At 43.4% G+C, this 14,578-nt stretch overlaps 1 protein-coding gene across 1 annotated transcript; it reads right to left on the bottom strand.

The window, feature by feature from the left end:
• Positions 1-491: 491 nt before the first annotated feature.
• Positions 492-12,568, bottom strand: slc35c2 (solute carrier family 35 member C2). The gene is made up of 8 exons (XM_062966798.1): positions 12,204-12,568; positions 10,688-10,751; positions 10,509-10,581; positions 4,533-4,701; positions 4,366-4,449; positions 2,315-2,490; positions 2,040-2,169; positions 492-1,278 (listed from the first exon to the last, which is right to left on the bottom strand). The coding sequence occupies exons 1-8, from the start codon at positions 12,535-12,537 to the stop codon at positions 1,175-1,177; spliced, it is 1,134 nt and encodes a 377-aa protein (XP_062822868.1). The 5' UTR covers positions 12,538-12,568; the 3' UTR covers positions 492-1,174.
• Between the last annotated feature and the right edge of the window lie 2,010 nt (positions 12,569-14,578).

The following is a 14,578-nucleotide window of genomic DNA, read 5'->3' as shown; positions in this document are numbered from 1 at the left end:
ATATATAATGCTAATATTTGTGCTATGCTAATAATATAATATATTGTATGTACATATAATATTGATAATAATATTATAATGTAGTACAATATAACACTAATAATAATACCATATAATAATATTAATTATATATTCTATATTACATATAATATTACTAATATTTTTACAGTATAGTGGTACAGTTCAATATAGTAATATATAATGCTAATATTTGTGCTATGCTAATAATATAATATATTGTATGTACATATAATTTGTAAGCCACTCTGAGTCCCCTTTGGAGTGAGAAAGGTGTGATACAAATGTAGTAAATAAATGCAGTAAATAAATAAATAATAAATAAATACATTTTAGACTTAGGCTCGCCCAAAGTCTGAAATGACTTGAAGGCACACAACAACAACAACAACAACAACAATCCTAATTAACTTGACTATCTCATTGGCCAGAAGCAGGAGCACACTTCCCATTGAAATCCTGATAAATGTATGTTGGGTTAAAATTGTTTTTATTTTTAAACATTGTATTGTTCTTTCATTGTTGTTGTTGTTGTTTTTGCACTACAAATAAGACATGTGCAGTGTGCATCGAAATTTGTTTGCATTTTTTTTCCCAAATGATAATCTCGCCCCTCAACAATCTGAAGGATTGTAGACCGGCCCTTGGCTTAAAAAGTTTGAGGACCCCTGGTCTAAATGTTGTTCTGTAAAAGTCCCGACATACCCTCTCACACTGGAAATGGCAATAAAAAGGACCTTTGTTTCAAAAGTATTCATGACACCAGAGCAGGTCAAAGAGAGACCCAGAGAGTGGGGTCTTCCCGGGGTCCCCACTTGCTCTGCCTCTTGGCTTCTCCCAGTTCCAGCCCCGAAAGCAGCGTCCTCGGGTATTCCGGGAGGGGCAGTCTTTGGAAATACCATTGTCAAAACCCAGGCCAATGTATCAGAGCCGGAGCACAATCCATCCAACCCTTTCTCCACCGTCCAGCATCTGCCGAAAGACCGCCTGGCTGTGGGCCTGGGCCAGCCGCAGATTTCCCTTCTCCAGTCCGACTCCCTTGCAGTTGGGAGCCCCCCAGTTGTCCCATCATGTTGTCCGGCCGCACGGCAAGGAGGGAGGAGACCCTCAGGGTGGATTTTTTTTTGGGGGGGGGGGTATCGCAGGGTAAGGGCGGTCAACGCTGGAGGGGGGCTTCGCCCGCCGCTTCCTCCCCGTCCTGGTGTCGCAACAACAGCAGCTCCAAGTCCGGCTCCTTTGGAGGTTTGGGGCCCTTCTGGCCTGCAAAGAGAAAGAGAGACAGGGAGTGGGGACCGTGTTGGGGAATCTGACCTGTTAGGCTCCAAAATAACTCTTGAGTTAGGGCAATTCCACCAAAATATGGCAGAGCACCAGGAGTGAACTCCAATACTCTGACAGTAATAGGAATATATTTTCATAACCTGTTAAGATTATGATTCCAATATGGTTAAACATTCGTTCAGAGCAGTAAAAACGCAGAAGACTAGGGGTTTATGTGAGCAGAGGTAAAAAGTAAATAAACAATAAGACAAAATATCCAGCCTCCCTTTCCCTTTAAAAGGTCATGCGCATAAAATAAGCATCAGAGACATCAAATAAAATAGCAAAAATATGTTTACTCACAATCTTGTATGAGGATGGTCATACAGGCAAAAACATCTTAGTTCCAAAGAAAAACAGTTCAGGAAACTACATATCTCTTAACAGATAAGAACATCAGCATGGCATGGTCAGGAGCAAAGAGGAAGAGACAGGAAGAGGCATCTGTACATCACTTCCTGTGTGTCCCCAGAAAGGATACACCCATTTCCCATTTCATATGCAAAACCCTTAAATGGTGGCTTCAACTCTGGAATGCATCTTGGCTCATGTTACTAAGCAACAGACATAACTAACTACATAAACCATCCCACATTGAAAATGCATGCAGGATTGCTTAGATAACCCAACAGACAGTCCAACCCCCATTTATTTTGCGCCATCAAAGCAGCCCCGACAGATGGCCACCCAGCCTGACGTACCTTTGGTGCCCAGGGCCCTGAGGACCACGTGGAGGGAGATGCCCAGGAGGCAGACCACGAAGCCCAGCCAGTTGAGGAGGCTCAGGTGGTCGCCCATCAGGTGGGTGGCCAGGAGCAGAACGCAGACTTCCTGGGGAGTGAGGGGAAAGGCAGCAAAGGATAAGAGGGGACGGAAGCGGCATTACGGGAATACCTGGCTACCCCAGCGCCACCCCCTCCCCAGCCACTCCCCCTCCCCACGAATGCCCCAAAGTCTGCACAGAGGTCCAGCCCACCTTGAAGATCCCGGAGATGGAGAGGGCCAGGCTGGAGGTTTTGGAGACCAGGAGGAACTCGGAGAAGCCCAGCCCGAAGGCCAGGACGCCCCCCAGGGCCAGCTTGGCCAGCAGGGACAGCAGCAGACCCTCGTCGTGGAAGCGGAAGAGCTTCTCCGAGGTGGACAGCGGGAGCCCTGCCGAGAGAGGACCATCCGGGGTTCAGGTCTCTCCTGCATGTCCCTCCTGTCCACCTGAACACAGCACCAGACTGACCCATGGCCCCAGCTGAGCTTGGCACTATTGCTGCCGTTGGCACAACAACAACAACAACCACCACCACCACCACCACTGTATTTCTTGCCTGGCTCTCCTCGTGGCTTGAGGTGAATCACAACACACAAACATTGCAAAACATTCCATAAACACACATATTAAAATGTAGTTTTATATACAGTAGAGTCTCACTTACCCAACAGTCTGGATTATCCAACGCATTTTTGTAGTCAATGTTTTCAATGCATTGTGATATTTTGGTGCTAAATTCGTAAATACAGTAGAGTTTCACTTATCCAACATAAACGGGCCGGCAGAGTGTTGGATAAGCGAATATGTTGGATAACAAGGAGGCATTAAGGAAAAGCCTATTAAACATCAAATTAGGTTATGATTTTACAAATGAAGCACCAAAACATCATGTTATACAACAAATTTGACAGAAAAAGTAGTTCAATACGCAGTAATGCTACGTAGTAATTACTGTATTTACGAATTTAGCACCAAAATATCACGATGTATTGAAAACATTGACTACAAAAATGGCTTGGATAATCCAGAATGTTGGATAAGCAAGTGTTGGATAAGTGATACCCTACTGTGTGTGTGTATATATATATATCATTTATAATAATTTATAAATATATAATATATTGTATATACATATAATATTGATGTATTGAAAACATTGACTACAAAAATGCGTTGAATAATCCAGAATGTTGGATAAGCAAGTGTTGGATAAGTGAGACTCTACTGTGTGTGTGTGTGTGTGTGTATATATATATCATTTATAAATATATAATATATTGTATATACATATAATATTGATAATATTATAATGGAATACAATATAATAATATTAATTTTATATTATATATTATATGTAATATTACTAATAATATTACCATATAGTACAATATAGTAATTTAATACTTATATTGTGTTATGCTAATAATCTATTGTATGTACATTTGATTTGTAAGCCGCTCTGAGTCCCCTTCGGGGTGAGAAGAGCGGGATATATATTTTCGCTTATCCAATGTTCTGCCGGTCCGTTTATGTTGGATAAGTGAGACTCTATAGTATTTATATGTATTTATTTATTTAATTAATTTATATTCCGTTCTTCTCCCGCGGGGGGACCCCACTTTATATCTCCAAAGGGGTCTCAAAGTGGCTTGACATAAAAGCAGTAGTATACAATTTAAAATATGAAAATATACAAACATTAAAACAGAATTAAAACACAAACAGCACTAAAAACTTCACAAGTAAGATCGATCAGAAACATATTTAAAGGTAAAAAAGTTTAAAAAACCATGCAACAAGGGGACTCCAAAGGGCCAGGTATTTACAATTAAAATCCATCAAAAACATATTCAAAGCTTAAAAAGTTTAAAAACCATGCAACAAGGGGACTCCAAAGGGCCAGGCAAGAGCGAGCTTCCCGCATAAGCAGCTCCTGTCTGCTTGCCTTCTCTCCAAAAATTAAAATACAACAGCACAGAGAAACTGGCTTGACCTCACCTCACAACCCACACTCCACTACTTGCAAAGGTAATATTACTTTGAAAACAGTATATTAGCACAGTATTTTTATCTGGAGCGTTTATATGTTGCCGTTGGTCACCAGGAGCCTTTGCATGAACCCAGCAAACTCACACGGAAATGCAAAATAGTCCTATATAATCGTTCCACTGCAGCTGTGTTTGCCAGAAAGATTATTCCTCAAATGCAGCGACTGTAATACAAGACTCCCACATGCACACACACACAAACAAAACCATACTTACCCTCAAAGGCAGCAAAGAGTGGGAAGAGCCCCAGGAACATGGCGGGCTGCAGGTGGAACATGGTGTCGATGGGGTTCTGGAGCCCTGTGGGGAGAGGAGGGGGTCAAGGAGGGGCGGCACAGGGGTCCCTCCCCCTCCCTGGCCCCTTCCCCGCGGGGGTCACGCACCCAGCTCCTCCTTCTGCAGCAGCATCTGGGTGAGGGTCCACCGGATGCCCCCCAGGAAGGAGGCCGCCAGCACCAGCGCAAAGCCCTCCCCGTTGAACTGGACGGCCTTGTAGGTGAAGAGGAAGAGCCCCCCCGCGATCAGCAGCACCACCAGCACCTGCGCCAGACGCTGGCCGGGAGCAAACGAGGAGAGGGACATTAGGGGGGGGGGGACTGGAGCCCCGATGGTGCCCTGGGTCCCATTGCGTTGCATGGCCACAGCCCAGACAACGCCTTTGGAAACCCAGACTCCACTGTGGCGGATGGCTGGGGCCAAAACAACGCCTTGTGAGCCCATTGCATTGCATGGCCAGAGCCCTGCCATTGCCTCAACCCCCATTGCGTTGCATGGCCAGAGCCCAGCCACTGCATTTGCAGACTATGAGTCCAATGTAGTGCATGGCCAGAGCCCAGCCACTGCATTTGCAGACTATGAGTCCAATGTAGTGCATGGCCAGAGTCCAACCATTGCCTTTGGAGGCCTTGGATCCCACTGTTTATAAAGCTATTGCTTTCTAAACAATGCTTGGTTATAAAGCTGTTGTCCTCCCAACCCTGCTATACGCCTATGAAACATGGAGTGTCTACAAACATGACACTCAAGTCCTGGAGCGATGCCATCAGTGTTGCCGCCGAAAAATCCTGCAAATCTCTTGGGAAGACAGACGGACAAATGTCAGCGTTCTGGAAGAAGCAAAGACCACCAGCATTGAAGCCATGCTTCTACATCACCAACTCCGCTGTCCGAATGCCCAATCACCGTCTCCCAAAGCAGTTACTCTACTCCCAATGTCGGTGGACAGGAAAACAGCTTTACAGATGGGCTCAAAGCCAACCTTAAAAACTGTGGCATAGACACCGAAAGAGAACTGGGAAGCCCTGGCCCTTGAGCGCTCTAGCTGGAGGTCAGCTGTGACCAGCAGTGCTGTGAGATTCAAAGGGGCATGAATGGAGGGCTTAAAGGAAAAACATGCCAAGAGGAAGATGCATCAAGCCAACTCTGACCGGGACCACCTTCTGTCTGGAAACCGATGTCTTCACTGCAGAAGAACATGCGGGTCAAGAAAAGGTCTCAACAGCCACCTACGCATCCACCGCAAAGACACTACACTTAGGAGGACCATCATCCTCAGGCTACAAGGGATTGCCTAAGTAAGTAAGTAAGTACGGCCAGAACCCAGCCATTGCCTTTGCAGCCTCTGGACCCATTGTAATGCATGGCCAAAGCTCAGCCAATGCCATTGCGGTACCTGGGTCCAATGCAGCACATGACCAGAACCCAGGCATTGCCTTTGGAGGCCCTGAACCCATCACAGGGAGGTGGCTGTTGCATGGCCAGAACCCAGGCATTGCCTTTGCAGACCCTGGACCCCATTGTGTTGCATAGCCAAAGCCCAGCCAATGCCTTTGGGGCCCTAGACTCTATCGTGGTGAATGACTGGAGCCAAAATGATGCCTTGGGGGCCCTGAGCCCCATTGTGTTGCATGTCCAGTACCCAGCCAATGCCTTTGCAGGCCCTGAGTCCAATGTAATGCATATCAAGAGCCCAGTCATTGCTTTTGGAATCCCAGAATCCATCGTGGCAGACGGCTGGAGCCCAAACAATGCCTTGGGGGTCCATTGCATTGCAGGGCCAGAGTCCTGCCACTGCTTTTGGAGGCCCAGAGTCCATTGTGTTGCATGGCCAAAGCCCAGCTAATGCCTTTGGGGCCCTAGACTCCATCGTGGTGGATGATTGGAGCCAAAATGATGCCTTCGGAGGCCCTGGAACCCATTGTGTTGCATGTTCAGAGCTCAGCCATTGCCTTTGGAGGCCCTGAATCTATTGTGTTGCATGGCCAGAACTCAGCTATTGCCTTTGCAGGTCCTGGGTCCAATGTAGTGCATATCCATCCCATCCCAAGATACTCTCTCATTGATTGTAGCACTTTATCATGTCATTGTTTACTTTGTCCTTATGTTGTTTGGGCCTCTGCCCCATGTGAGCCTTCTCAAGTCCCCGTGGGGAGATGGTGGTGGGGTATAAATAAAGCATTATTATTATTATTATTATTGACACAACGATGTTGTATGACACAGCAAACAAGATAGACATGCTGGATTTCGTTTCACAAAACCACAAGTCGAACACTTCCCAAGTGTCTAGGACTGTGTGATGTATTTTCGGATGATGCGTGAAGATCCCAGCAGGGTGGCCTTTTGCAGTTGGCAGATTGTAATTTTGTCAATGTCTATTGTTTCCAAATGCCGGCTGAGATCTTTTGGCACGGCACCCAATTATTATTATTATTATTATTATTATTATTATTATTATTATTATTATTATTATCTACCTCAGGTTTACAACACTCACTTGGTGCACTTTACCTAGTTTGTTTTTATGACCCCTAGTCAGGTATTTAAACTCATGCTTTGTTATAGTTATTACTTTAATTTTATTATGCCAATGTGTAAAATTTTATTTTTGTCTCTGTATTTCTTTTGATGTGTTTTATTTTATCTGCTGTTTTTAATTTGGGCTTGGCCCCATGTAAGCCGCCCCGAGTCCCTTTGGGGAGATGGACGTGGGGTATAAAAATAAAGTAGCAGTAGTAGTTGTTGTTGTTATTATTATATTGTATGACAGAGCAAACAAGATAGATATGCTGGATTTCGTATCACAAAATCACAAGTCGAACAGTTTCCAAGTGTCTGGGACTGTGTTGTTATTATTATTGTTGTTGTTATTATTATTATTATCCAGAGCCCAGCCATTGCTTTTGGAGCCCCAGACTCCATTGTGGCAGATGGTTAGAATATAAATAGTGTAAATGTAAAATTAATCTAAAAATGTACATAGAGGAAGCTAATAGACTGAAGGCAAGGAGGAAACAGATATAAATTTGGAACTTACAATATTTTTATATGTACTATTCAAATAGAAGACTGTGACCCCTTATTGAAAATATATTCTCTGAGAAATAATTATGAAAGACTAATAGATGGAAGTATTGCACTGTATGCAGCAAACACTTGCAATGTATGTATATTTGAATGAATGAAAATATATAAACATTATCTATATATATAAAAGGGTAATGAAATTTCGGCCTAGGACAAAACAGCAAAACTACACATCCCAGAAACTCTAAACTTGGCAGCACAACCCCTCATCCATGCCTCTACGTTCATACAACAAAAAGAAAAGAAAAATAAAGTCCTAATTAGAGGGAGAGGAATAATTGTTTTTATCCAATTGCTGCCAGTTAGAAGGCTAAGCTCCACCCACTTGGTCTCCTAGCAACCCACTCAGCCCAGGGCCACTTCAATCAGGCCTCTTCCACACTGCCTATAAAATACAGATTATCTGATTTCAACTGGATTATATGGCAGTGTAGACTCAAGATGAGCACCAAACCCCAGAGTCACACACGACTGGACTTAATGTCAGGGGGAAAACCTTTACCTTAACTACCACCAATTCCTCAATACTTTATTTCCCATACCACCAGACTTCGCCACAGCAACGCATGGCCGGGCACAGCTATGCCCGGCCACGCGTTGCTGTGGTGTTGTCTGGTGGTGTTTGTGAGAAATTGTTGAGGTAGTGGTGGTATTGAATGTCTGTTGTATGGTTGTCTTTATGTTTAGTATGCACACTGAAGTGGATTATACGGCAGTGTGGAGATAAGACAATCCAGTTCAAAGCAGATAATATAAGATTCTAAATGGGTTATATAGCTGTGTGGAAGGGCCTTGAGTCTACACTGCCATATAATCCAGTTAAAATCCGATAATCTGTGGAAGAGGCCTAAGTGAGGCCTAACTGTGCCTGTCCCCTGGGCTGAGTGAGTTGCCAGGAGACCAAGTGGGCGGAGCTTAGCCTTCAAACTGGCAGCAATTGGATAAAAACTATTATTCCTCTCCCTGTAATTAGGAATTTATTTTTCTATTCTTTTTGTTGTATCAACCTAGAGCCGTGAATGATGGGTTGTGTTGTCAAATTTCGAGGTTGGAGGGCCTGTAGTTTTGTTGTTTTGTCCGCTGCCCTGATGCCATCACTCTTTTATATATATAGATATATAAGAATACTAGCTGTGCCCGGCCACGCGTTGCTGTGGCAAAGTGGTGGTGGTATTGGTTAAAAATTGTTGTGTAATTTTTATTTGACGTTATTTGCAATTTTTTATTAATTTTATTGTAAGTTATATTTTTATTTATTATATTTTATTATTTTCTTGTATTATTTTTAGTTATTTTCTGTTATTATAGTATTTTATTGTATTAATTTTTTTAGTGTTTATTGTTTTTTATTGGGTTGCTAGGAGACCAAGTGGGCGGAGCTTAGCCTTCTAACTGGCAGCAATTGGATAAAAGCAATTATTCCTCTCCCTCTAATTAGGACTTTATTTTTCTTTTCTTTTTGTTGTATCAACCTAGAGGCGTGGATGATGGGTTGTGTTGTCAAATTTCGAGGTTGGAGGGCCTGTAGTTTTGTTGTTTTGTCCGCTGCCCTGATGCCATCACTCTTTTAGATATATAGATATATAAGAATATAAATACTGTAAATAAATAAATAAATCAAGAGAGTCATAATGTTATGGTTGAGCCTTATGGCTCCAATACTGGGAGACGTGGTCGTAAGACTCCTCGAGAGTCAGACTCTCTTGAGGAGCGAGAGAGGAAACGGCTGCGAGACATCTTTGCAGAACCATCTGACGAAGACTCCTTTGAGGGCTTTACTGAGAGAATGGAGGAAGAGGTGGTTAGCTCAGAGGAGGATGATATGGAATGGACTCGTGTAAGGGAGGATTTGGGTGTTCCTGGTAATGATAGCATGGGAAACGACTGGCGGGTTGCAGGATCGGACCCGTGGACGAGTTGGAGGGATGGGACGGGATCCACAGCTGGGGATGCTGTGGGGCGTAGTCAACGATGTTTTAGCTCTGATGAGGAGGATGATGAGGAGGCACCTGGAATTAGGGTAACAGCTGATAGCGATGAGGAGTTGTAAACTGGCATAAAATGGGGTTTGGAATCTAGGGCTAATTGCGTTGGGCAAGGTAATCTGGACGGACGCTTGGGCTCTTGTTGGGAAATTCCTGAAGACGGGTGTGATTCGTTTGCTGTATACGTAAGTTACCAAGGACACTGGGCATAGACGGCGGGAGGAACTGTGTGGGCTTTTGTTGTGCAACCTGTGTTTAATCTTATTAGCTTGGACCTCCGTCGTCTTCTTGACGGACATTATCTACCTACTCGGAATTGACGCTGGACTGGCTGACTGACTGACTGACTACGATCTTGGACGACCCTTTCTTTGTCTATCGGAGGATTTTGTGGAACCTAAGACGCCTGCACTTGGTAAACGACCTCGGACCGGATTGGGACCCCGCTGACCGCTGCAACCCTTGCTTGATGTGTTTGGACCCGGAGTTCGCCCGCTGCACGGAGGAGTAACAACTTAGTTGCTCAACCACAGCTGTTGAGTAGCAGAGAGGAATCTGCTGCTAATATTTATGTTCTATTGAATCTTTGTTTGCCAGCTTTTGTTTGTTTAAGGTCCCAGGCTGAAGTAAGCATTTTTGGTTTAATCCGGTTTATCTTTTGAACCGTTTTTGAGTGACTTTTCATATTGAAGGCGAGTGTTTGCCTAGCTCTTTGTTTTTTACGAGCATTTTTGGTTCTGTACCTTTAATAAACTGTGTTGAATCTTATCTAGTGGCGTTCTGTCCTTGACAGCTAAAGCCCTGCCACTGCTTTTGGAGCCCCAGAGTCCATTGTGTTGCATGGCCAAAGCCCAGCTAATGCATTTCGAGACCTTGAATCCCATTGTGTTGTGTTTCCAGAACCCACCCATTGCCTTTGGAGGCCCTGAGTCCAATATATTGCATAGCCAGAGCCCGGTCATGGCCTTTGGAGACCCCAATGTGTTGCATGAGAGACAATGGCCTTACCGGCTCTTCCAGCCTGAAGACCAAGGAGAAGAAGAGGATGAAGAGGACGGCCGAGGACTTGGTCATGGTGTAGCTGCGGAGGGGGGCAAAAGGGGTGGTCAGTCGAGACAACGGGAAGGAGGAAAGTCCCTTTGATGCTGACAGCCCACGCCAATCATCCCCCTCGCGGCCTTACTCACAGGGAGACCGTGATGTAGAGGAAGCTCCAGTTGCTGAGGCCCACGTCCAAGGCGGTGGAGAGCGCTGGGAAGGAGAGGAAGGCACGAGGAAGACACGTCTGGGCAGGTACGGGCCAACTTGGGCCCTCCGGGTGTTTTGGACTACAACTCCCACAATTCCTAACAGCCGGTAGGCTGTTAGGAATTGTGGGAGTTGTAGTCCAAAACACCCAGAGGGCCCAAGTTGGCCGCAAAGACTCATCGCCACTCACAATTAAAAATATTACCACTTAAATATATTTAACACACTACTAGTATATTACGCTATTATTACTATTATCATACAATACATTATACTATATCATAAGTTGTAATACATATAATCGACATGCATAATCGACCAGGTAGTTAGTAGCCAGCTGCAATAAATCACTATTAAATTCGAAGCCAGCCCAAGTCGGAGTGAGCTCCCGAACGTTAAATAGCCTAGCTCGCTGTTGACCTAAACAACCCAAAAGACAGTTGCATCTGTCGAGTAGGAAATGTAGGTACCGCTTTATGCGGGGAGGCTAATTTAACTAATTTACAACACCAATAAAAACTTCCAGTAGCGTGCAGAAAGGAATGGGGAAGTACTCCATCAAGGACTCGGTGTCACAAGTGGTGTCACATTATATGAGCTACCAACCATTAAATAGCCTAGCTCGCTGTTGACCTAAACAACCCAAAAGATAGTTGCATCTCTCAAGTAGGAAATTTAGGTACCGCTTTATGCGGGGAGACTAATTTAACTAATTTACAACACCATAAAAACTTCCAGTAGCGTGCAGAAAGGAATGAGGAAATACTCCATCAAAGACTCGGTGTCACAAGTGGTGTCACATTATATGAGCTACCAACCATTAAATAGCCTAGCTCGCTGTTGACCTAAACAACCCAAAAGATAGTTGCATCTCTCAAGTGGGAAATTTAGGTACCGCTTTATGCGGGGAGGCTAATTTAACTAATTTACAACACCAATAAAAACTTCCAGTAGCGTGCAGAAAGGAATGGCGAAGTACTCCATCAAGGACTCGGTGTCACAAGTGGTGTCACATTATATGAGCTACCAACCATTAAATAGCCTAGCTCGCTGTTGACCTAAACAACCCAAAAGATAGTTGCATCTCTCAAGTAGGAAATTTAGCTACCGCTTTATGCGGGGAGGCTAATTTAACTAATTTACAACACCATAAAAACTTCCAGTAGCGTGCAGAAAGGAATGAGGAAATACTCCATCAAAGACTCGGTGTCACAAGTGGTGTCACATTATATGAGCTGCCAACCATTAAATAGCCTAGCTCGCTGTTGACCTAAACAACCCAAAAGACAGTTGCATCTCTCAAGTAGGAAATGTAGGTACCGCTTTATGCGGGGAGGCTAATTTAACTAATTTACAACACCAATAAAAACTTCCAGTAGCGTGCAGAAAGGAATGAGGAAGTACTCCATCAAGGACTCGGTGTCACATTATATGACAAGGCCTTGCCTGACTCACCTGCGGGCCCCACCTGGCGCAGGTAAGCATCCCAGGGCAGCAGGGGGCGTGTCTTGCGCGTGGGGGCGTGCCCTCCCCGCCCAGAGGCCCCGCCCCCTGCTGGAGCCCCGCCCCCGAGTGCGAGGCCCCGCCCCCTTCGGGCCAGCCCGGAGAGCAGGAAGATGACGAGCAGGTGGAGCAGCGTCATGAAGAGCGGGAAGGAGAAGCTGCGCATGAGCCACTTGTTGTAGAAGGTGATCCCGATGGAGAAGCCGTAGTAGAGCAGCACCAGCCCGGCCACGCCGCCCGCCCGCCGCAGCGCCCGGCAGCACGCCCCCAAAGACCCCGCCGCCATGCCCGAGCCGGGCAGAAAGGGGTTCCCTCTCCGGTGCTGCGCATGCGCGGACCACTTCCGCCCTCACCCGGCGCCTTTGCCTGATTGGGCGGCGGGATGCGGCGCCCCGCCCACCCCGCCTCGCCATTGGCCGCCCACGCGCCTTCGACGTGGCCGTCTGCTAGGCCGCCTCTGGATTCCGTATCCGCGGGTGCTGCACGACCTCGCCATCCGCGGCACTGTGTCAGACTCTCATTTGTGTTCCTGGGTTATCAATGTCATTTCCTAATTGGCTCTATCATATTAAAAAACATACATTATATTATATTATTAGCATAGCACAATATGAGTACCATATATCACTATATAATAATAATAATAATAATAATAATAATAATAATAATAATAATAATAATAATAATTTTATTTATATCCCACCTCCATCTCCCCCGAAGAGGACTCGGGGCGGCTATCAGCAAAATCAGATACAAAACAATGATAAAATAAAATATGAAACATCAAAGAACAATAATAAAAACCAATAATAATATATACACAGCAGCTGAAAAAACACAACGCGGTATTAAAACATCGAATTAAAAACAGTTATATTATATTGCACTATACGATTTTACTATAATGTTAATATTACATGTAATATTAGTAATTAGTACATTATAATATTCGTATCAATATTACATGTATATGCAATATATTATATTATTACCAAAGCACAAGAATAGCATTATATTTTACTATATTGCGCTATACCACTGTTCCGTAATATTATTAGTGATATTACATATAATATATAATTAATATTATTATATTGTATTATTACTAGTATTATATTACATTACATTATAATATTAGTATCACTATTACATGTATGTGCTATATATTGTATTATTACCACAACACAATAATAGAATTATATATTACTATATTGCGCTATACCACTGTACCGTAATATTATTAGTGATATTACATTTAATATATAATTAATATTATTGTATTATTAGTATTATATTGCATTACATTATAATATTGATACTAATATTACATGTATATGCAATATATTATATTATTAGCATAGCACAATAATAGCACTATATATTACTATATTTCACTATACCACTGTACCGTAATATTATTAGTAATATTACATTTAATATAGAATATATAATTAATTTTATATTGTATTATTACTAGTATTATATTGCATTACATTATAATATTAGTATCAATATTCCGGCCAGAGGGGGAGCTGTTGCTTCATCCACTGTGACGCCAAGTCCTTTGATCGTTGTATTTCCTCCTCACTCGTTATCGTGTTGTAAATTAAATTGGATTTAATTTATCCCTAAAATTCTCTACTCACAGCTGCAGATGTTTTTTAACTGCTTAGGTGGACAGTTTTTTAACTGCTTAGGCTATTAAACAGTCGGGAGCTCATCCTGGCCTGGGGGAATCCTTTGTTCAGAGTCGTTAGCTGCCCCTGATTGATTCCTGTCTGGAATTCTTCTGTTTTCAGAGTGCTGCTCCTTATTTACTGTTCTGATTTTTGAGTTTTTTCAGACATAGCAGAGCACTTGATGAACCAACCTGGACACAGTACAGTATAGTCTCACTTATCCAACATAAACGGGCCAGCAGAACATTGGATAAACGAATATGTTGGATAATAAGGAAGAATTAAGGAAAAGCCTATTAAACATCAAAATAGGTTATGATTTTACAAATGAAGCACCAAAACATCATGTTATACAATAAATTTGACAGGAAAAGTAGTTCAATACGCAATAATGCTATGTAGTAATTACTGTATTCACAAATTTAGAACCCAAATATCACGATGTATTGAAAACATGACTACAAAAACACTGCAGACTGCGTTGGATAATCCATAACATTGGATAAGTGAATGTTGGATAAGTGAGACTCTACTATATATTATTTGAGAACACAGAAATGCTGGACCACTCCAACAACTATCATGTCAGACTACACAGGGAAGCCACTGAAATCCACAAGAAGCATGTGGACAACTTCAACAGAAAGA

Source organism: Anolis carolinensis, unplaced genomic scaffold (assembly GCF_035594765.1).
Source record: "Anolis carolinensis isolate JA03-04 unplaced genomic scaffold, rAnoCar3.1.pri scaffold_30, whole genome shotgun sequence".
In the NCBI taxonomy this organism is placed as follows: Eukaryota; Metazoa; Chordata; class Lepidosauria; order Squamata; family Dactyloidae; genus Anolis; species Anolis carolinensis.
Note: the sequence above shows the minus strand (reverse complement) of the source record. Positions and strands in the feature narration are given on the sequence as shown.

Coding starts and splice junctions, on each gene's coding strand:
- slc35c2 (XM_062966798.1), bottom strand. CDS start 12,537: ATGGCGGCGGGGTCTTTGGGGGCGTGCTGCCGGGCGCTGCGGCGGGCG. Junction 4,450..4,532: donor GCTGCAGAAGGAGGAGCTGG/GTGCGTGACCCC, acceptor CTCTCCCCACAG/GGCTCCAGAACCCCATCGAC. Junction 2,170..2,314: donor CCATCTCCGGGATCTTCAAG/GTGGGCTGGACC, acceptor CTCACTCCCCAG/GAAGTCTGCGTTCTGCTCCT.